Here is a 21706-nt window from a genome sequence, read left to right on the forward strand (position 1 = left end):
ACGATGGTAGCTTGAGGGAGGCTTATTGTGGAAGCAGCCCCCTTTCAGCTGAGATCTGTACCTGCTCCAGCAGTGCATCCTCATTCATTCAGACGGTTAATCTGACGAGACGACTGCTGTGATCCAGCTCTTAACCTGGCAAACTGCAACTCTGTCCTCAATCAGCTCTTCTCTGACAGAGATCTGGAGATCCTCACGGACGGAGTCAGTAGAGTTTTGATCGGAAATGAGTGAGGATGATTAGGTCTGGTGTAAATTTACTGGGAGAGGGAGACTTTTCCTGAAAATCTGTCTTATGCAGTCCTTTGCCTTAGGAATTTACTTACAGCACATAATTCACAAAGTGACCCCAGCTAATTCGATTCACGTGCTTTGCATCAGTCTTTAATGCTCCTCCATGTGAATGAATGTTTGCTGTTCTTGGTGACTTATTGGCACCACTGTTACCAGTTCTTTGGTTTATTATGACCCACGTTAGTGGTTCCATTAGGCCCAACTACTACTAGCAGTAATAAAAGTACAAGAGATACTATTCCACTGAATCTTACTGCATTGCAGTAAGGTCATTGATGTTCAGATTTTTGTATACGTTGCTATCATTGAGGTTTGCTTTACCACTGTTCTACGGTGCTGCTTCATCTGTATTTACAAAACATGACAACGGACATATTTATGTTTAGGGAGTCATTTAACTTTGTTATACCTCCCCTTCCTTCCTGGGACTGTGCCACCTGTACAAGAAGCAGGGATTCATGTGCTTTATTGTTTTTTTTAGGCACTTATATCTGAAGTGACGTACACCTGCACCCATTCATACAGCTGTTTTGCTGGAGCAATTCGGCCAGTGTTCCTTGCTCAAACTGTGCCTCACTGGGATTGGAGTCTGGGACCCTCACCATTGCTTTAGAAGAAGGCAGCCATTGGCTGAAGCAGGCAGGCTTGTGTTTTATGGGTCAATGAAATCCATTCCAGCAACACAATAAAAAAAAAATCTACATTTAAATGATAAGTCAGCAGCTTTCCTCGCATCCAGGCAAAATAGAAGTGAAAATGGTTTCCTGAATTGGAAAAGCCACAACAATAACAATAAAAAAACAGCCCTGCATTTTTATGGGTAAAGCGACAAAGTGTGTGTGTATTAAAGTTGAATCCCTCTATTTAGTCTGAGCTTCTATTATGTCTGCATGTGCCCTCACCTTCAATGCTGTTGGGAATGTTCAGCCTTGGAGAGTAAAATATGGATTAATATTAATATGCTCGTACTGTTTTGATACTGTTTGCAGTTACATGTTTTTGCAAGGTCCTTTGGAAAAATGCTTCCACTGAAAAGAAGGAACTGCCTATATCTCACCGTAAATTAAATGGAACACTGTTTTATGATCTGGGCTCGTGGAAAACACAGTACAAGCTGCAGAAGGATGTAGGGACGTACCGGTATCGGTTCCTTAAACGTGTTCTGAAATCAATTCATACTGAATTTATTCAGGCAGCGGCAATCTCTGAATGGATATATTTAATATGCACAATAAAATCCCATCGCAGGTGGCCGATAAGATATTCTGCTTCTGGTGATGTGTGCCATGTTTTATTTTTTCCTGCTTGACTGTGGGGAAAGTTAAGTTGACAGGATTTAAGCAGGTGAATCAAGAGCTCTTATCCTGGCACAGATGACGGACGTCACCTTCCTTTGCAGAAAATTGCAGAGCAGGTGGTTGCATCTGTAAATGCTTCTGTAAGGATCCCCTTCAAAGTTTTAGCCCCGCACAGAGATATCACACCTGTGACTAAACACCTACTCAAAGTGGAACGGACACCAGTAAAACAGCCTATCTTCTTGTTACAGTAAGTTCTGGGCTTCATACAAGCCCTAAAAAAAAACTGCAATTCTTTATTGTACAGCTACCCAACCTGCATGTGCTAACTGGTTTAATAAGCACTCTGCTTTCTGGCACAAACCCTCTGCACCTGTAGGTGGACAAAGAGGGCCTGTAGACATGCTGCTCCAGCACACCCAAGCATGAGAGCCATTCATCTCTTGATGCAACGCAAGCTCTACAGTGCCTCACAGCACAATTAGCGCCAGCTGCAGAAGTGGTTCCTTTCTAACCATTCTGAACTCGTGGTAAAAGCGTACAGGCTTCCCCATTGGGGACCAAGGGTAGAACTAGACACCGAATCACTTATTGCACACCATCAAAAGGGACCCCTCGACCTGAAAAAAACCCCATGAGCCGCTGTTTCAGGACAGACTTTTTGACACTGTCCAGAGTGCTTGACATGTGGGGCTTGTCTTGCTGGTTCCTGCTGCAGCCTCACGCTTGTCTTCACTGGCTCTCACAGTGTCCAGCAAACCACCCACATGCCCGTGTCACACGTCGCTGTGCAGGACACCCAGACAGCACTGCTAGCGTCCTTTTGTGTCTTACAGAATAGGTTCGAGTCCCGCACTGAATTCCTGTATCTTGGTACATGCAATGTTGTGGGAGGGGTGGTGCCCATTGTCAGGGAGGTACTGCTTCAAATGTCCGCGTTGTTTTTCATTTGCACCTTCCTGAAGTCTTTCCATCTTTCCATTCAGAGGGATACATACAGTGCAGAAGCATTTGTATTCCGTACAGGTCAAGAGGCCGAAGGCAGAGTTTGAGCCTGTGCAGGCTGAGCCCTTCAGGAGCCCATTAGACTGTTTTAATAGGAGGGCTGATCTGAGGCCGTCTCCTTGGTGGTGCCTGGTGAATGTGAATTGATCTTCCGGCAGCTCTATTGTTTTGCTTGTTTGTGAGTTTTGCTTGACAGAACAGCCTCATGAAATTGCCTTTTTACACTACGGATGCTCCTGATTCTGCAGCAGAACTGTGCTGCAAGATTCAGTGTTGCTGGGTGATGAGTGATACATGAGACTGCTTGTGTGGGCGATTGTGTTTGTGGCAGATGCTGTCCTTGGTGAACAAGAAAGCTTCTGAATGAATGGAGACCCATTTGGCCCACACTGGCTCTCTGGCTGTTTGTCCCTTATTGATCTGAGCCTGTCCAATCTTTTCCTGGGGGTCTCGGCAAATGAAAGTCTGATTATAGCTTAATAAATCGTTCATTATGTCCTGCTTTTCCTCTTGCATCCCCTTCCATTTCATTTTCCTGGTTGTGGTGTTGCTCCTGCTGTGAAATTTCACTATTTCCCTCAGGGGAAAATCCCAGTTAATTCTCCCCAAGTTCCAGAGAAGGGAGGTTCAATTATTTTAGCCCGGTCAAGTCACTGTCCGTTAATCGTGTGGTTTTATGCTGTTCTCATTTTTCCTGCTTTTCACTTCCTAGTTTTCTGCTTTGGTTGCCCTATGTGAATCCCTTTGGTATGGCACTTTTCATTTGTGGTAGTTGAGGTTCATAATTTTGCACTTAAATACTTTTCAGCCTGAAGTGTTCTTTCCAAGAGTGTGAAGTTTTAAATTAACCATTCCCAATGTGGATATGAATGTTTTACTCAATGTGTTAAGTATGTTCAACATATTTAGCAAGATTCAGAACTCTCCAAAGGTGCTTCCTAGATGGTTATGCTGTGTTTTGGAGTTCACATTTGCTTTTCCACCTTCTGTGTTTTGGGGGTCTCCTCACTTATTATATCCCTTCAAAATGACTAGTGAGAGCCAGATTTGGCCCAGAAGCCCACTATTGGGGACGACAGGTCTATGATGTGTGGAAACCCAGGTTCATGCAGTTCTTCTCCAATTTCGCATGTGGCACAACAGTATAGAGAAAGATCCCTGATTAAAATTCAACAGAGGAGTCTTGTATTTCCCCCATTCACCTCCCTTGTTAATAACGAAACAATAATATTATTCAGAAAAATAATAGCTGTGTTCTACATTTGGAGCTAGGAAGCCAATACACAGGTGTACTCCAAATTATTTCATGTTTTATGTTCTTGTTAACATCTTAACTAGAATCAGCTTTACCCTACAATGAATCTTGAAATGTTACTGTTATATGACTTTACAGAGCAATATTTAAAATGTTCTTCTATGTGTGATATTGCCTGCTCCAGGACTCCAGGTGGGTTGAATGCAAGAAATAGACAGAATGTTAAGTGATACTTTTTATGGAAATCAGAAATTGCAAGCTGTCAGTCATTCTCACTGTTTCCCAGTAAAACTAGTCGACAGAATAATGCTTCAGGGTCTGTGTGTAGTTTCCTGATTGTCCATCCTGGAGCAGGTTTATTAATAATCTTCAATGCAAATATCACCGGACCCCTCCAGTATCCTATAAAGCAATGTGTGTTATTTTGTCACAGCTCAGTAGCTTTCAGTGCAGCTCCTGTTAATTTTTAGTTTTTCACTTAGAAGCCTGGAACTGAGCTTTGCAGCTTTGGGGAAGTCAGTTTATTGTCTTTAACCATCTACAGTATAAGAGCTCCTCACGGCTGTATATCATTCAGATTAGCATTATCTGCTCCCAGTATTATAGAGCCCCTGTTGGCTCATAGCCCCATTTCAATTATCTGTATTGTGTTTACAGAATTAGAACAGTTAATTGAATAATAGTTTCTGCTCTCAAGCATGAAAGAGCACTGTTTCCTTCTTTATGTCATTTGACATCACTTTTAAATAAAGGCCTTGGCATTATCACTGTGTTCATTGGCCCCAGCTGTCAGTCCAGCATGTGGTGTGGTCAAGTAACGCAGTCGAAAATCATAATTGTTTATAAAATTAAATTAATGTATTGAGGAAGCCAAATGCTTGAAAGCAGAGGTATTGGTCATAAATTCAAGTAAAACAACTATCTTCAGGACTAGTTGATGTTGCAATTTTACACAGCCATGTCACACTCTTAGCAAAATCTTCACACACTTTGGAACCTTGCGGACTTTCCTCTTGTGACTTCTTGAATAGATTAGAACAGATTTTATTTCCTCTAAAATGAAGAATAAACCTTTAGAATTGCTTCAGTAAGGTATTGATCTATTGTGTTAGGTCTTTGGCTTCACACAGAAGAACGTCTAGTGGTGATCAGTGACATGACTGTCTCACATTTCGAAACATCCCTCCACACACATGACCTTCCTCACTCATGGATTGGGGTGTGTAGTGACTCGTGTGATGCACATACTCACTTTGTAAATCTCACGCAATCAGCATCCCATGTGAAACTTGCTGTCTGGAAAAGTGGTACAGACACTAAACAGAAGAGCAAAGGGCCTGTAAATTATCTACTCTATTATTCTGTGAGGTTATAGAAGAGAATTGTAGGTTTGTGAAATTTGTGTTGCAAGTTTCAGGTTCTCATTGTTTTTTAAGCCTTTTTTACAGCTACTGTTACATTTGCCAGAAAGTTTATAGTTCAGAAGGCAGCAGCCATGCTTCCTGTAACTCACATCTGGCAACCCACTGAAGCTCAGCAGGTGTGAGCCTGGGCAGTACCTGGATGGGAGACCTCCTGGGATATTAGTGGAGTCAGCAGGGGGAGCTCACCCTGTGGTCTGCGTGGGTCCCAATATAGTGACGGGGACACTATACTGTAAAAAGGAGCCGTCCTCCTGAGGTCCTGACTCTATCTAGTCATTAAAAATCCCAGGGCGTTTCTCGAAAAGAGTAGGGGTGTTACCCTGGCGTTCTGGCCAATCATGGCCTCCTAATCATCCCCATCTATGAACTGGCTTCATCACTCTGTTCTCCTCCCCACTGGTAGCTGATGTGTGGTGAGTGTTCTGGCGCACTATGGCTACCGTCACATCACATCATCCAGGTGGGGCTGCACATTGGTGGCAGTGGAGGGGAGTCCCCTTTACCTGTAAAGTGCTTTGAATGGAGTGTCCATAAATGCGCTATATAAGTGTACGTAATAATAATAAGGAAGTGCAGAAAAGAAACTTGCACATTGTGTTACAGAGATCCTTTTAATATGAGGGAAAATGAAATGTTCTGTGTTGGTTGCAAATTCTCTTTTTCTAGCTGTACTTGTCTGTAGGGGCCTAACTGCAAGCTTTGGTTTGCCTTGTTTTTCAGTACACCAGAGTGTGGATTCCAGATCCTGAAGATGTCTGGAAGCCAGCTGAAATCACCAAAGACTACAAGGAGGGGGACCGGGTCATGCATCTCAAACTCGAAGACGAAACGGTAGTGTGCATCAGTAATGTTTCTGAACGGGAACACAGTAAATTCTACACTGAAATAGGGAAAAGTGCATGGTTTTTAGTATATGGTGAAAAGAATGTGGCCCGTATTTCACTGACAGAACAATCCGAACACAAGTGCCCCCTTCCTGTCCTCACGATGGGCAGTGCTCATTGTGGCACAGCCTTCTCTGACTTGTGCGCTTAATGAACCCCGTCACTTTCATTAAAGAGGAAATTACTCCCATGACTGCGCATGACGCAGCAGGCTGACCTGAGGGCTCCGAGTCTGTCTCATCAAGGGTCACCAGGTAACGAGTTTCAGAAATGGGGCTTCACAGCCCTCAGTGAAGGATGAGGAGGTCTAGCAGTGAGTTTTTAATCTGATGCTTCCCGGAAAAGACCTTCAGTTAGTTTCAAAGATTTCAGCCTTACACCTGACTATCTTGTGAGGAAAAAGAAAAATGACATATGTAGGTTTCCTGAAATATTTTTCAACCGTGAAAGCAATGAGTTATGGAATTGGTTGGAAAGTGAAGTCACTTCTTTTTTCCTCCACTGACCTGAGCCGTGAGGAGCTGTCTTTCACACCTGGTTTTCTCCTGTCTCTTTCTCAGACGCTGGAGTATCCCATCAACCCCAAGGACAACCAGCTGCCTTTCCTGCGAAACCCAGACATCCTGGTGGGGGAGAACGACCTGACGGCCCTCAGCTACCTCCACGAGCCCGCCGTCCTGCACAACCTGAAGGTGCGCTTCCTGGAGTCCAACCATATCTACACCTACTGCGGTGAGTGACCCCTGTTAGTTACGGCTTCTCCCGAACGAGACGCACTTCACTGGTCTGTTCCAAACACCCACAGTGCTTTGAGCCCTTTCCATTTACAGTCCTGCACAGTCACACTTCGCACTGTTTTCTCAGGCCCTTGCTTTCCTGTTGATCGCTTCACTGCCCTAACAATACATCACAAAGGCATGGCTGTCTAGCTGGTCAATCAGTAGACTTCATTGCAATACCTTATCGAGCACAGAAGGTTAAGGGTGACCACCTTTTTAGAAAATCAGTAAGCGAGGTTAAGGAATAGCTGTTGTGGAATCATTCCTTTAAAATATTTGGTGGGAATTTTCTGTTACAAAAGATATTTTTTCTATGCAGCTATTTGACCCTCCCTCACCTGTTTAATGTCTTCCCTTGAGTTAATTGTGGTTCCTTGCACAGAGATTTACCTTTTCCTCACCGCAGTGGATCTGACACGTCGCACCTGGGTATGACTGGCCCAGAAGGCATGACTAGCACATAACATAGAAAAGTGGAAATGAAAGCAGAGCAGCCTTTCCAATCCCTCCTTAGTAGTTTCTGTAATTCACCAGGCATGAAATAGTGCGAAAACACTATGTGAGCAGCGAGTCAGTGCAGTTAAATAAAACAGGCCTTGCAAATCCTGTAAACTGGGACTGTTGACTGCAGTCTGCCTGCTCATGTGCTAATTGACCTTAAACATCTCAGAGATCTGAGAGCGCAATTTGTTGTAAAGCACTGCTTGGCGATGGGTCAAATACACATGTACTCCTGAGGACAGCTGTGTAGTTAGGCTACGCTGGGCAGCAAGCAGATGAACAAGATTACAGACGTGCATGTTTGTGCAGTCTGTTCTGTCATGGCACTGTACAACTGTGCCAGTGTATTTTACAGATCTGCAAGGTGTTCCAGGTGACCTCATCATTTTGACGTCCAGAGGTTTTCTGTATATTCTTAGAAAACCCATCTATGTGATCCATCTTGATATCTTAATTCTTATTATTAAAAGTTGTATCACATACAGTATGTTGAAATGAAAACACGTAAGATTTGGAGCTCCGTGAACTATTAAGCCTTCACCCATCGGTGAAATTCAGCAAAGCCAAAAAAGAATCCTGAAAAAGAAACATCTTTCTGTGGTTTTACACTAGCAGAGGCTGTCAGGAGGTATTTGTGCCTGTCTTATAGAGCTGTCAGAAAGCCTTAACCTCCAGGGGATATTCAGGCGTGTTGACACTGGCACACCATGATGTACAGTAGGTTCGGTACATTGGAAAGACTGAAATGGGTCAAGATTTCATCAAAGAAAATCCAACTTCTGTGTTCTATTCACTGAGTGTTTTGATAAGTCAGAGTCACTCAGTGTGTGACCTTAAAGGCAACTCATTTCTGCCCCAGAGGGACTGCTCAAGCTCAAGCCATGCAGATTTTATCCAAATTATTTATTTAGTAACAGTAAATATTAATGATAAAGTTACATTATATAAAAAGTAATGTCGTTATAAACATCAACTGTAAAAGTGCTGTAAACTGGAATGTAAAGTGTGGCTGTCAAACAAATAAGGGGATCCACCATAAATCACGTTCAGTATATTATCCAGTGAATAAAAAATACAATGTGAGATAGTTTGCCAGGAATTGTTCCCTGTGACTGAAGCCTTGATTCAAGGCATTCTGGAGAGGTGCTGTTCCCATGGGCACTGCATGTGGGAAGGTGCAGTTCTGATGTCTGTGGCTAGGTGGTGCCACCAAAGGGCCGGAGAGAGGAGAACAAACTATACAGGATGCACTGAGGAAAAGGAACAATAAAAAGGTCAGTTGGAGATGAGCAGAGAGGATGATGGGAGAATATGAGTAGGAGGCATGGGCAAGACACTTGTATTTGATGTGGGCAGAGATGGGCAGCCAGTACAGAGTTTGCTGTATGAGCAAGAGAGCTGTGAGCTACTGTACAGCTGTAAATGCAGAGTTGGTCATAAATGGAGAATGATGACCGTAGCCAAAACCAGATGCTGGAACAGGAGCCAGGGATAAAAACATAGGCCTGATTCCTTTGTAAGAGACAGTTTATCACTGTGGTGAGGTTCGGAGGTACAGAGGAAAGGACGTGAGGCAGCAGCAGGAAACACTTTAAAGTAGAGGCAGATTCCTTCTCAGGTTGGAACGTGAGTGCTGACCCAGATGCAGAAGGAACATGGAGGCCAAGGCTCTCTGGCCGGCCCAGGACCGTCAGCCCCAGTAGGGACTGGAGCTGCAAACACTGCAGTGTGTTGCACAATGAAATACTGTACAGATGTTTCAGGCCAGCCCAAGCTTGCATCTGTACAGCAATTGTGCCCCAGCGCCTACAGTATGTGCTGAAGTATTTTAGTTTCCAAAGATGCCCAAGTTTGAGATTTGTAGGCATAGATGAGACATGCTAACATGTAACGCTACACAGGTAGGTTTGGCACTTTGCTCATGGACATCTCATCACAGGAAAAATGAGCGTGATAGATTTCTGATGACACAAAATATAATTTGAATTCTTTGGGTTTTGTGAGATTTGTGATTTCCTGAAATGATTTTAAGCACTATATGAACTTGGAATTTCAATGTTTATGTTCTTTACGTAGATTTCAGAATTAATTTCCATCTATTATCAGAAACCTTCTTGTTCCTGGCAAGGGCAGAGGCCACACAGGGCTTACCCCAGAACCACAGGACAGTGCTACTTCCCAGTGGGAATGTCAGGATGTAACACACCAGGACGACGGGGACAGCCCGTTCAGCCTACCCACCATGTCTCTGTGATGTGGACGAACCCCAGAGCCCCAGGAGAAAGCCCACTCAGACATAGAGAGGGCTCCCCACTCTGGAACCAAATCCAGAACACAAGAGTTCTCCCACCTGTTTCCTAATGCATCTGCAGATCACCATAAACACCATCATGAAGATGAAGAATTTGTGAAACTGTATTTTATTTTGTGAGTATATTCACAATAAAAGAAGGTACCCACTCCCTTCCTCCCTACACTGACCAACTCAGTTATGAATAGGAATGCATCTTATGGGATTAAACTTGAAATGAAGACAGAACAGTGTTTTAGCCTGTGCTATGAAATAATATAATCTCTCCAAAACTGGGTTAATCTTGCTTTGTCTGTCTGGCTATTGGGAGCTGCCTGCTGTGGACGACGTCATTTGGATTTCGGCTGGCTTAGCGCAGGGTACCTCAGGAAATATCAGTTTGCCCAGAAGCCAGTTAACCTACCAGGATGTCTTTAGAATGTGAGCAGAAGCTGGATCACCTGGAGGAAACCCACACCAACATGGGGAGAACATACGAAAGCCAGGCAGATAGTACCCGAGGTCCAGACTGAACCCAGGGCCCCAGCACTGCGAAGCAGCAATGCTATCCACTGCTCCACTGTGCCTTCCTCCTGTGCACTTCTCCTCTGCCTGATTTGTTATATCTTGTGTTTTTGTGGCACAAGGATAGTTTAAGAGAAGCTGTTTCTTTATCTTTTCAGTGTTAGAAGTGTGTTAAAAATAGTCGTGCATTCCCTCTCTTTGTTTGTTTTTCAACTTCGGGGGTGGTTTAGCCATCTCCATAGCAACACATCCCCATGTTTTGAGTGTAGATGGTTTAATTTCAAAGTTCAGCTAATTATAACACCTTCTTCTGTCTTTTTACAAGTCTAAAAAAAAAACATACCTTCATTTTACCTCAATGAATTAGTACACTTTCACATCTAGTGTTTACATTTTCAGTCTCTGAGGATGCTGGTCTCTGATCTAGTCTAAGGGCTGTGCTGTACTACCGCAGGGCAAAGGAAAATCCCTCAGGTGTCTTTAAATCCTAAAACATACCCTACTTCTACACATCTGATATTTCTCATGCATAACATGCGTTTTTTCAAACTGTTTGGGCTTTGTATTTTTGTCTTTTGTTCCATACCATTTCAGAATGCATTTTAAAAAGCAACAGGAACATTGATTAATATTGTAAAACGGTGGAATGTGTCGTTTGAAGAGCCTCTGTACTTAATAAACTATTCGAATATGCTTAACAAGCATGGGCGATGGAACATCTGTTGCAAGGAGCGCTTGAAGAATGAAAACAAGGCCTTACAGGAATTGACCTTCAAAAGCCACTTCTCTGATTTGCACTTCAAATTTCTCAGCTCGGTCTCAGGCAAGCAAGATTGGATTTTAGATGCAGCACACCAGGTTTATGAGATGGAAAGCTCCTGTAATGAACTCTACTCACCAGCAGTGCACTTCATTTGTTCTTTGGCTTTAAAGTTCACATCTGAAAAACCATGACAGTACTCGCTCTGCTCTGCTGAACGGAAACATTATTTCTAAGATTTTGCTGTTATGTACTGTAATTTTGGAAACCTATAATGTATATGTAGAGGCTCTCATATTACCTTAATGGCTACCTACAGTAGGCCCAGTAAAGATTGTGTTGCTGATCGAGCTCTGTGACATTTATGGGAGAATGGATATTACCTGAATGATTTGCAGTCTGAAACCATTTTGTTAATTAATCTGCAGTTTGTAGCAGAGGGGTGGCCAGCTCATTAATTACTCTAATAGGATGATTGACAGGTGGTTGCTTGTTGCTTTGCTTCGGTTTTGATTAAATAGTTCTGTCATGGTTGGAGGATTTAATAAGACAACCGATGGAATAATTTATGGATAAAATTCCTTAATAAGGATCCTGAGTTCCTATTGATAATGGTACTTGGTGATTAGAGAGGATTGATCTATTCACAAAATCCAGCACAGCGTAACATCCCATGGGAGCAGTTAATTCCATTGAGGATACGTGATCCAAAGCTTGGCATTACCTGGTTACATCTGTGATCTTTGTTTCTTGTTCTCAGGGATTGTTCTTGTTGCCATAAACCCTTATGAGCAGATGCCCATCTATGGAGACGATGTGATCTACGCCTACAGCGGCCAGAACATGGGTGACATGGACCCCCACATCTTCGCGGTGGCAGAAGAGGCTTACAAGCAGATGGCCAGGTAAGCAGGGGCTTCTCCTGGGTCCAGTTCCTTACGCCTGGAGCTCATTAGCAAAAGGATGGCCTCAGCCGCAAGAAGGCCGTGGGACAAAAGTAACTCGCTTTTTTGTTAAGTTTAGGATGACCATTTCCACCCACCACCCAAGCCAGTCTAGCTACCTGTCTGGTCATGACATCTCAGCTCTCAGCTGTGATCCCTGTAGCCTGACGCAGGTGATTGGACACTATACTGTAAACAGGCGCCGTCCTTCGGATGAGACATAAAACCGAGGTCCTGACTCCCTGTGGTCATTAAAAACCCCAGGGCATTTCTCGAAAAGAGTAGGGGTGTAACAATAAGGAAGTGTAAAAATCCCACCCACCCTCGTTCCAGCCAATCACTTTTTAACACACGCCACAGGAGGAGCAGCCCCGTACCGGAGGTTCAGGCTGATTGGAGGAGAGGTGTGTCTGTCACTGAGAGCTCTGGGAAAGTGCAAGCACTGAGGACGCCACTGTGGCAATGTGTCACTGACAGAGCCCTGGTTGACTAAAGGCCCCCCTACCTTCAGCGAGGGCATTCGAAAATTAACTCACTTTTACCAGAGTCAGAGAACGGACACCAGCGCTATCCCCTGCAGATCTGCCTTGTGAACGGTGAAAGCTTGCTCTGGGTTCCTGTCTTTTTTGCAGAATTTTCTATATATTTATTTGTATTTCATAGGGCGGCATGGTAGCACAGTGGTTAGCATTGCTGATTCTCAGCGCTGGGGCAGTGGGAGCGGGGTCTATTCCAGACCTGGGGTATTATCTGCATGGGGTTTGTGTGTTCTCTCTGTTTTTCGTGTCTGATCTGTAGTTCATGACCGTGATTGAAAGATATACTGGATTATTGTGATCACAGTCTGGAACAGAATCATCTGGGTTGCCTCTTCTCACCATGAAATCCCAGGAGCCTTAATGTTGTATAGCATTTGGATTGGAAAGAGATAACAATGCACTAAGATTCAGGGCTGGATTTCATTAGCTATTATAGTAGAGAGATTTTTAGGCAAGGCTTTGACAGCCACTATGAGCTGTATCTTTTGGCACCCTGTATCCAGTATGTAGTGTCATAAATCTTGTAACACTGGCTTTCATCCAGCTTTTTGGCAGCAGCTATACTCGAGCAGCTACTTACTATTAGTCTTCACAACAAGATTTTCAACTGATTTTGATCATATTTGCTGATTATTTAAAAAACTTAAGAATTATATTTAAAGGATATGCATCCTTTCAACAGCATTGCACAGAAGTGTGCCGCATTATCATGTACTTAAAAAAATCCTTATAGCGGGAACTGATTTGAATCTCTAACTTGTTTAAAATGCTGAAGTCGTTTCTGTCATTATTGTAACAGAAACAGTGGGCTCCCGGTGTTGAACATAGTTACAGTAGGTGCTCTGTGCCGAGAACCATATTTATGAATTATTTCCTGTCTACTCAGTTTTAGTGCTCTGTGCCACCGAGACGGGTGTGTTTATAGTGCAGTTGTTACAATGATACTTTCTCATGTGGGAGAGGTTAATAGGTTGTGAACAGCACTTTAATTTTATTCGAAACCCTTAAATCATTTGCTTTTCCGGCGAATAGCAATGCTGCACTACTCCAGTGAGCCGTTTTTAAAGCCACCTCTTGCTTTAAAAAGGCAATAATTCGAAGTTTCTTTACAGTGTAGTGTGTAGCATCAGGGTTGTATTGGCAAAGCATTTTTAAAATTATAACAGATTACGTCTGGCAAGATAATGAATGAAAATGTTGCATTTTCAGGCAGGTGAAAATAATAAAGTTTTTAGCCAACAAGGGGTATAGTTGTGATAGTGAATTGAGAGATTGTTTGGAAAAGGAGCAATTTGGAGTTATTTAGCTGATAAAAAAGGACTGTGAATTCTTTTACTAAGGCTTTTGAGAGCCCAAAGGATGCACAGTGCTTCTTTATCAAGAAAGGAAGACCGTTCTGTGGAAACCTCTGATCTTTAGCAGGCTTAGGGCTTAGATCATGGAGGTGAGGAAGTGCTGTGGAGCAGGTCTAAAAGAAACCGTGAGGCAAAATTTCACAGCAATTCATAACTAATCTCAGCGACTGGTTTAAGATGATGATGTGAGTGCCTAACATAAACATTTATTTTTTAAGATCAACTTTATAATGCTGTATTTTCAGTTATTTGTATTCAGTTTCTTTTAAAATAAAGATGGTAGCAAAGAATAACAATTCTAATTAGCTGTCACACACTCATGAGCTGGGGGTATAAAAAATAATATCTTTATTAACTGTGTCTTGAGCTGGGACAGTTTTGATCTGGAACAGAAAGCAGAGTAAAATTTCTTTTTAAGTGGAACATTTTCTGGTTTGGGTTACATTTCTTTGTATGTATAGAAGCAGCCCCTGAAATTAGTTAGCACTTTAGTTGAAGGAATGGTTGTGCCAGGTGTATTACAGTGTGGTGCAATAACCCCTCTGGTGTTTTTAAATAGTAACACGAAAAACAGAGTTAAACAGATAGCATGCTAAAATTTATTGAATTTGAGCACCTGTCCACTGAACTTTTAAAACACTGGCCTTTCCAAATGAAGCCATTTGGTGCTTGCGGAGTTTGCACATGCAACCCAGGCAGAAGGTAATACTTTCATGCTCTTGGCTCTCTTGTCTGGCACACAGCTACACACCCTTTTAAGTTTGTACAACAAGTTTAGTAACATTCTTTTCAAGGCTTTGACTAGATGTATAATATGACTTTTGAATAGATGTATATACACGAATCCTGTCACTTTGCAATCTCTGTGAAGAGAAGCGTGTCACAATTAAATTAAAGCAGTTAAACTGAAGGATTGTTCAGGTCTGTGTCAAGGGATGTGATGTTATTCAGTGATTTCTCTTGACAATTAATCAGTCCTTGACAGTAGGAAGCCCTGATTTTACAAAGAGAGCAGTTTCATTTTCAGAACCACTAGCCTGACTCAGGTGTAAGTAATGATGATTATGATATTAATAACATTAATAAGAAGAAGAGAAAATAAAAGTATCATTTTTTATATTTAAACGTAAAAGGTTTCTTAATCATTCACAGCTAAAGTACAGCCCTGCCTGTACAAGGATACATAGTTATGAAAAAAGGTGTATTCTCTGTGTATTGTATTGTATCTCTAAAAAAAAATCAGGGACTAAGAAATGCCATTTATGACATTTGGAAAGTGTGTTGCACCTACATCTAATTTCGATTGGATTAAAAAAGGTTGCAGATGGTTACACCATGCCCCATCGCAATGAAAGAGTGTACGAGGCAGATTAAAATGACAGTACTGATCTCCATCATCCACGTTTTCTTGGGGAAAAAGAAAATCACCTGTGAAACTGTCAGAAGTGTCAGTAGACACAACATTCTTCTACATTCTGATTGGCTGCCCTGCATTTTTCTGTTTAGGACTAGACCAGGTTAGCATAGCCTCACTGTTCCTCCGAGTCTTTGGTTTGCTTTATAGTCTACAGATTTGCAGAAGAACTATTATTTCCAAGATTTGATAGAACCACTTAAGCAGCCCTTAAAAGGTTGTACTGTAGAGAATTGAGTTTAGTTAAACTAAAAGCTCAAGTGCTTACTTCAATATTTGTGATGAATCTGGTCAGTAATCTGTGTGTGTGCTTTGATTTAATATCAGATGCCTCTGTATCTTTCGGTTTGAGCCAGGAATGCTTTCCAGCAGAAGCTGTGTCACTCTCAGTGGGTGCCGTTTCTGTGACTGCATGCATTTGAAATCACGCCTGGGTACGGGCTGGCACTGTGCCGGCCGCCTCCAGGCTTATTCAGAGATTACTCCTGAAAGATGAAGAAAGGGAAGTGAATATTGATTCAGAGACCCTGGAAATCCATATCCAGGATCAGGTCCAATTTTGGCTTAATCCAGGTGAGGACAGATAAAGAATGTGAGGATTAGTTTCAGAATTTAATTGCATTCTATCATTGTACCTACATGTCCCTAAGCAGTGAGAGACAATTCTTCATCTCGCGGAAACTGTACGCTGAACCACAGGTTTGACAGAGTTTGTTTTGTTCTGTCCCCTCACATACTGCTTGTCAAGTTAGTCCCAAGTCCCCAGGTATTTCTCAGCTCTCCAGGAACGTCACAGGTCTGTCCTGGTTGATCTAAGACACTAGTTCCCAATCAGGGTCCTGGTGAGCCACACACCGGTTGGATTTTGTTACAGTGAAGCCCTCAGTTCCGCAATCAAACCTTCCGTTGACTTAACAATATGAAGGGTTTAATAATATCTTTCTTTCCAGTTCTTAAACATGTTGAAGCTTTAACTGTTGTATTTTATAAGTGAATTAAAATCCCAAACTTGTGACTAGAAATAAAATGCAAATACGTTATTGAAGCAACTTTTCAGATCAGCTGAGGCTTCAGTAATCTGATACAGTTGGGATGGAATGAAAATCCGCAGGTGTGTGGGTCCCAGGATCAGGACTGGGAATCACTCATCTAGAGTTGATCCCCGGCTGGCTCTTTCGAGTCTCGAGGGAAATGCCCCGAAGGGTTTGTTGTTTGTGCAGTGTTGTGGCATTTTTACTCTGTGTCTGATGCAGAAAAGCAGCTGTGTGCCTGTGTGGTGGGCGAGGCCGGCGTGCTGCCCTGAAGCCACACCTGCAGCAGGTGTCAGATTGAGGACCGAGGGAGATGGTGACTGAGAGGAGCAGGACAAGGAAACACTGCCAGATAAACCGAGACAGCTCAGATTTCTCATTAAATGGATGTGAGTGTTGTGTATGATATGTGGCTGCTGGTCTCTAGCATCCTCATCTGATCCCTTTATCCAGAATAGAAAGTGATGTCCCCGGAGTCCCATAAGGTTCCTTGCCATTCCTCCGCCCTTTCAAGCATTTATGCTGGTCTGTTTGTCATATTCTGGGCACTGCTGTGTAGCTCGGGCAATAACTCAGGCTCTTCAAGCAATTATTACAATGATCTTGAAACCTATGTCCTCCTAGTCTGCCTTTCACATTACTGTGATCGTAAAGGGTGTGATAGAAAAATTCCTGAAACTAAATAGTCCTCCTAATGGCTGCTCACCTTCTCTCTTACATGCAGTGTTCCTGCATTGTACTCTGAGCTTGCCGTAGAGGTCTGTGCTTAATCTTCAGTCTCCACAGCCCAGGTTTGAACCTTACAACAAGCTTACAATGAAACATTTTGTCAGACTTTTTAAAAACCACAATACTGGATGGTGATAAAAGATTTTAACTTAAAGGCTGATTTATATTTAAAGCAGGTCCTCTTGTCCTCTTTTTACCGACTTCTTCTGTATGTCTGTCAGACCCAGTTCTAGAAGTTTCAGTTTTCAGAATAGTACAATCTAGTAACTAGTTTTAATAAAATATTTGCTACATTTGTTCTTTCTCTGTACATACTGTAATGCACTTGAATTAATTGGTTGGTGCACTTTATACAAGGGCTAAGGGGAAACAGATTCTTTTTTACTCCATTGGGTTTATATTTTTTCTGGCTTATTCAGTCCAGATACTGTAGGAACTGGATAATCAGGCTGCAGAGGCACATGCTGGAGAACGAAACAGGAGCAACAGATGACATGTCACATCAGCTTTTTCTTAGCTGGCAGGACAGCAGATGTCCTTGCAGTCTCTCAGATCAGAAGGGGAATGACCTCAGGCTCTAGGGGACTGAAGACAGACGAGCGTCACATCTCTGGAGTAACAGCTCGATTAATTCCTTCGTGCTGAGAACCAGATGATAGGGCTACAACGCTGAACACGAGGCAGACGCGGCTATTGAAACAGTCCAGCAGGCATCCTTTCAGGCACAGGTGATGCTGCCAAGATGCTGGACACAAGTCCTCCCTGCAGGAGCGTCTTAGACCTCCCCTGTCTTAGGCCTAGAAGATCATCGAATAATGTCCCTTGCATTGTGGCCAAATGTATTTCCAGACGGGTTACTCAAAAACCATGACCCCTGCAGCTCAGCCCCCAAATTACCACAGTTCACGGATGCGGAAAAAGGCAAGTTTTGTTCGCGGGAGAATGAAATCAGCCTTTCAGTGTAAGCCAGGCTGGCGTGTGCTGTAATGTGGATGGCCACATTTGATATTGACTGAGAGAATCATCATAATAGTTTTATAGAGCTGTTTCCACTTGCACTGTTGTTAAAGAAGGGTTTAAGCAAATTCCTTCCTGGTCAGTCTCACAGAGAGCCAGTGGACATCATCTTCATATTAAAGGGCAATAAAAGAGGTGATGTTTGCACACCAATAAAAAGGGAGAGGGAGAAAAAGCAGAGTGTTGCTCTCTCAGCTGTCCCGGGGACAGTTTAGGAAAAGTCAGAAATCCCGTGTTCTGGCTCCTACAGTACATGCTCAACATGTAGTTATGAAGTCGGTAATAACCATGTCACTTCACATCTGCTGGAAACTGTTTCCACTTCATCACTTGCGAACCTGTGATGAAGCTTTGCTTTCCACAAAACGTGGGGGCATAAAAAAACCAGAAGTGGGGAAAAGCCTTTTCCGGGAAGGAGCTGTGGCCCGGTCCGAGTCCCCTGTTGTTGCTGCTGTCCGGCATGTTCGCAGGACACACAGGCCTGCACGGCCTCCTGCACAGCTCTTCCTGACCAGTCGGAAGGGTTCAGTGTGATGGTACTCCAGTCCCATGTACTTTTTTCTCCATTGCGACAAAGACCTCAGACGTAGAGGTACAGTATACTCCTTGCCTCGCATAACAAGAGAACCTGCAACGGCTGAATTAGTCAAATGCTTTGACTCCATTCGCTTCCGAAATTCTCCCTATTCATTGCTGTAGAAAAAACAAGACTAATGTAGGTTTTGCTCCCTATAGATAATCTGAGGAGACTCGGGAATGAAGGGATTGTCACAGCAGATGCTCACAACAGTGAGAAGTATTACATGGACAGAAATGTTTCTCTTATAAACTCTTTAATACATGTGCCATTCCCTTGCCTGACTGGCCCATGTTTAATATATGAAGGTGCCTGCTGCCAGAGATCTTATCCTCCTCAAACCTGTTCTGGCATCTCAAGGGGGGTTTGTTTTTAGAAGCATCATCTGTCTAGCCAAGGTTTGCCTTGGAAGTATTATTACAGCTTGTGAGATGATGCCAACACTTGATTACTTTCATATCACTCCGGTACCCATCCTGAGTGATCTTTCTTCTGGAAGAGCAGCTCCTCTTCCTGGATACAGCTGAGCAAGGCGTTGATGTCTCTGCATGCGGGGCTCTGTCCTGTGTCTGTGCTGATTGCGGGTCCTTCTTAGATTAAGAAACAAACCTGTTGAGTCTCCACTTCCCGACTTTTCATAAATTTAATGCAGAAAAACAATGACTTTTGGTGGCTAAAATTGTGAAACCTTCTTGATGGATCAGTGTTCTGTACAGTATAGGCATATCCCTTTAAGGCCAAGGATGTTATCCTTTTTTTGATGATTCCAGAACAGCATTCTTCTTTGTTGTAGCATGGGTTCCCGCAGTTAACACAGTATTCTAAATACCGAGGTAAACAGCAAGGTTTACCCAAAATGTTGTATATTTTTTATGGAATTTTCCTTGACTTGAATTTTATATTTTACACTGTTAGTATTTTGGGGAGATTTTGGTTAATTAAGTGTTCTGAGATGGAATGTTCTAGAACGCCTCTCTTGTTAATTTTTTGCTCCTGTCCTGTCTCCTGGCCCTTGCTGTGACGAGGCTGACTGTCTCGCCTCTCCTCCTGTAGCTGCAGAATTCCATTAGTGAGAAGGGGAAGTGTGAGTGGGGAGTTGAGGGCAAGGCTGAGTGACAGACATGGCCTTCTCCGAAGAGACAGGAGCATGTGAATTACATGAGTCGGTTCCTTTAAGAGTCTTCTCCCAGGTATCTAGGAATTTGAAAATGTTTTTGAAACGCCATATGTCTTCATGCATATTTCATCTAGCGATTACCTCTTGAGACATTTAATTTGCACTTGTTTTCTGGATTCATTTAATAATTTTGAGAATGAGGGAAGTTTAGCATCTCACTCTTTGGCAAGTTTGTTTTTTGCAGAAAGTTAACTGCTGCACAATTGCAGGCAAGACTATATCTGATCATCTCCTAATCTGAATCTAAAGAATAAAACAGGCTCAATGTTGACCATGCCTAGAACCTGTATAATTACAAGGTAGAATTGTATGAATGTAATGTTTTCATTAGTTCATTATGTAGTACTATTTATCCTAAAAGATCTAAAACCTTCTACAAGTTGTTTCAAAGACATCAACAGTTGAACTTGCGATGCAGAGACATATTGAACGGGTGTCAAACTGTTCTTAAAAGGAATTAATAGAATGCAAAGATAATAGTAAGTTAACTACTATTATTTAGTAAAGTAACTTTAAAGTAAGTAAAGCAAGGAAAGCTGGATACTAACTTAATGCATTGGTCAAATCTTTAGCATTTGAAAGCACTCATTTCTGTATATCTTTCACATTCTATCAGACACTTTTTTCTTGTGATACATTTGTATGCATGTAATGCAGTGATCTTTGCTGTAATGCACATCGTGTCCTGTGCTAGTTCAGCTCTCAGCAGCACACTTGAACATAGGCATGGAGTCAGTAGTTTGCACATGTTTCTGCAGGTGATGAGACCGTTATAAACATGTTGTGTAATTTCTCTGACCTTTCTCTGATAATGGCTAAAAACGCTAATCACTCATGCATGTAAAACTAATGCACTCATAGAGCAGAATTCTTGTACTTTGAAGAGGGGGAAAAGCTCTTTAATGGCCTGTATTTGCAGTTTGAAATCGGTGCCCTTGCTTCGTCTCATGAAATGTAAGCGTGTTTATACCTTCGTTATGAGTAATTTAATTTAGCGCGTTTCTTTTTTTTGGATAAAGCAAAAGCCTTTTCTGGTTTCATAAATACTCTTTATTCTGTTACCTCCCATTTTAAATTTGTTGTGTCTTGACTGCTTTAAATATTTTCTGGACCCTTTAGAAATAATGTATCAAAACATATCCAGAAAACAGGATATGGATATATCTCTATCCAGGATTGAGGAAATACTGGTGCGACAGTACATGCAGGACTGGTATTGCCCCATGCCAGCTTTAATGTCTCTTTCACATGCTGTTCCTGTCTGCTGGCACAATCCTCTTGCACGATCATGTGCAGAGGAGCGTTGTGTCCTATTGCCTTGAGCTCTGGGTTCCTGTGGATGGATCCAACACTTGTATAAAGGAAGGTGCTCCGAAGTACTGTGACAGTCTTGTGCATGGTCTTGCCTTGACTGTTATCCTCTAACTGCATGGATACCTCTCCCTGTTGTTTCAGAGATGAGAAGAACCAGTCCATCATTGTGAGTGGAGAGTCAGGGGCAGGGAAGACCGTGTCTGCCAAGTACGCCATGCGATACTTTGCCACTGTGGGCGGGTCAGCCAGCGACACCAATGTGGAAGAGAAGGTGCTTGCCTCCAGCCCAATCATGGAGGTAAGGACTCTGTAGTGCAGAACCTGTGGTAGTCTGGAACAAGCTGCCCCAGCCATGTGATTGAAGATGATGCCCTGGCTTCTTTCAAAACACGGCTGGAATAGATACTTGAATACATTATCTACTAACTACCCCACAGGCTAGATAAGCCAAATGGCCTCCTCTCGTTTGTAACCTTTCTGATGTGCTGAACTTGGAGAAAACGTTCACAACATTATGGGTGGTCAATGCATTAGCACCTGGAAGGTAATAAATTATCTAACACTCAAAAAGCTCTCTAAAATGTCAATACCAGT

The 21706-nt window shown here is 42.7% G+C and overlaps 1 protein-coding gene across 3 annotated transcripts in view; it reads left to right on the forward strand.

Moving 5' to 3' along the window:
- myo5b (myosin VB) overlaps nt 1-21706 on the forward strand; it is a 115931-nt gene that overhangs the window by 39948 nt on the left and 54277 nt on the right. For all 3 annotated transcript variants that reach the window (XM_069186910.1, XM_069186909.1, XM_069186911.1), the window contains 4 exons: nt 5997-6107; nt 6721-6892; nt 11776-11920; nt 21254-21410. In XM_069186910.1, the coding sequence (XP_069043011.1) occupies nt 5997-6107; nt 6721-6892; nt 11776-11920; nt 21254-21410 (585 nt within the window). The remainder of the gene's footprint in view (nt 1-5996; nt 6108-6720; nt 6893-11775; nt 11921-21253; nt 21411-21706) is intronic.

The sequence above is a fragment of the Lepisosteus oculatus genome, chromosome 3 (genome assembly GCF_040954835.1).
Source record: "Lepisosteus oculatus isolate fLepOcu1 chromosome 3, fLepOcu1.hap2, whole genome shotgun sequence".
NCBI lineage: Eukaryota > Metazoa > Chordata > Actinopteri > Semionotiformes > Lepisosteidae > Lepisosteus > Lepisosteus oculatus.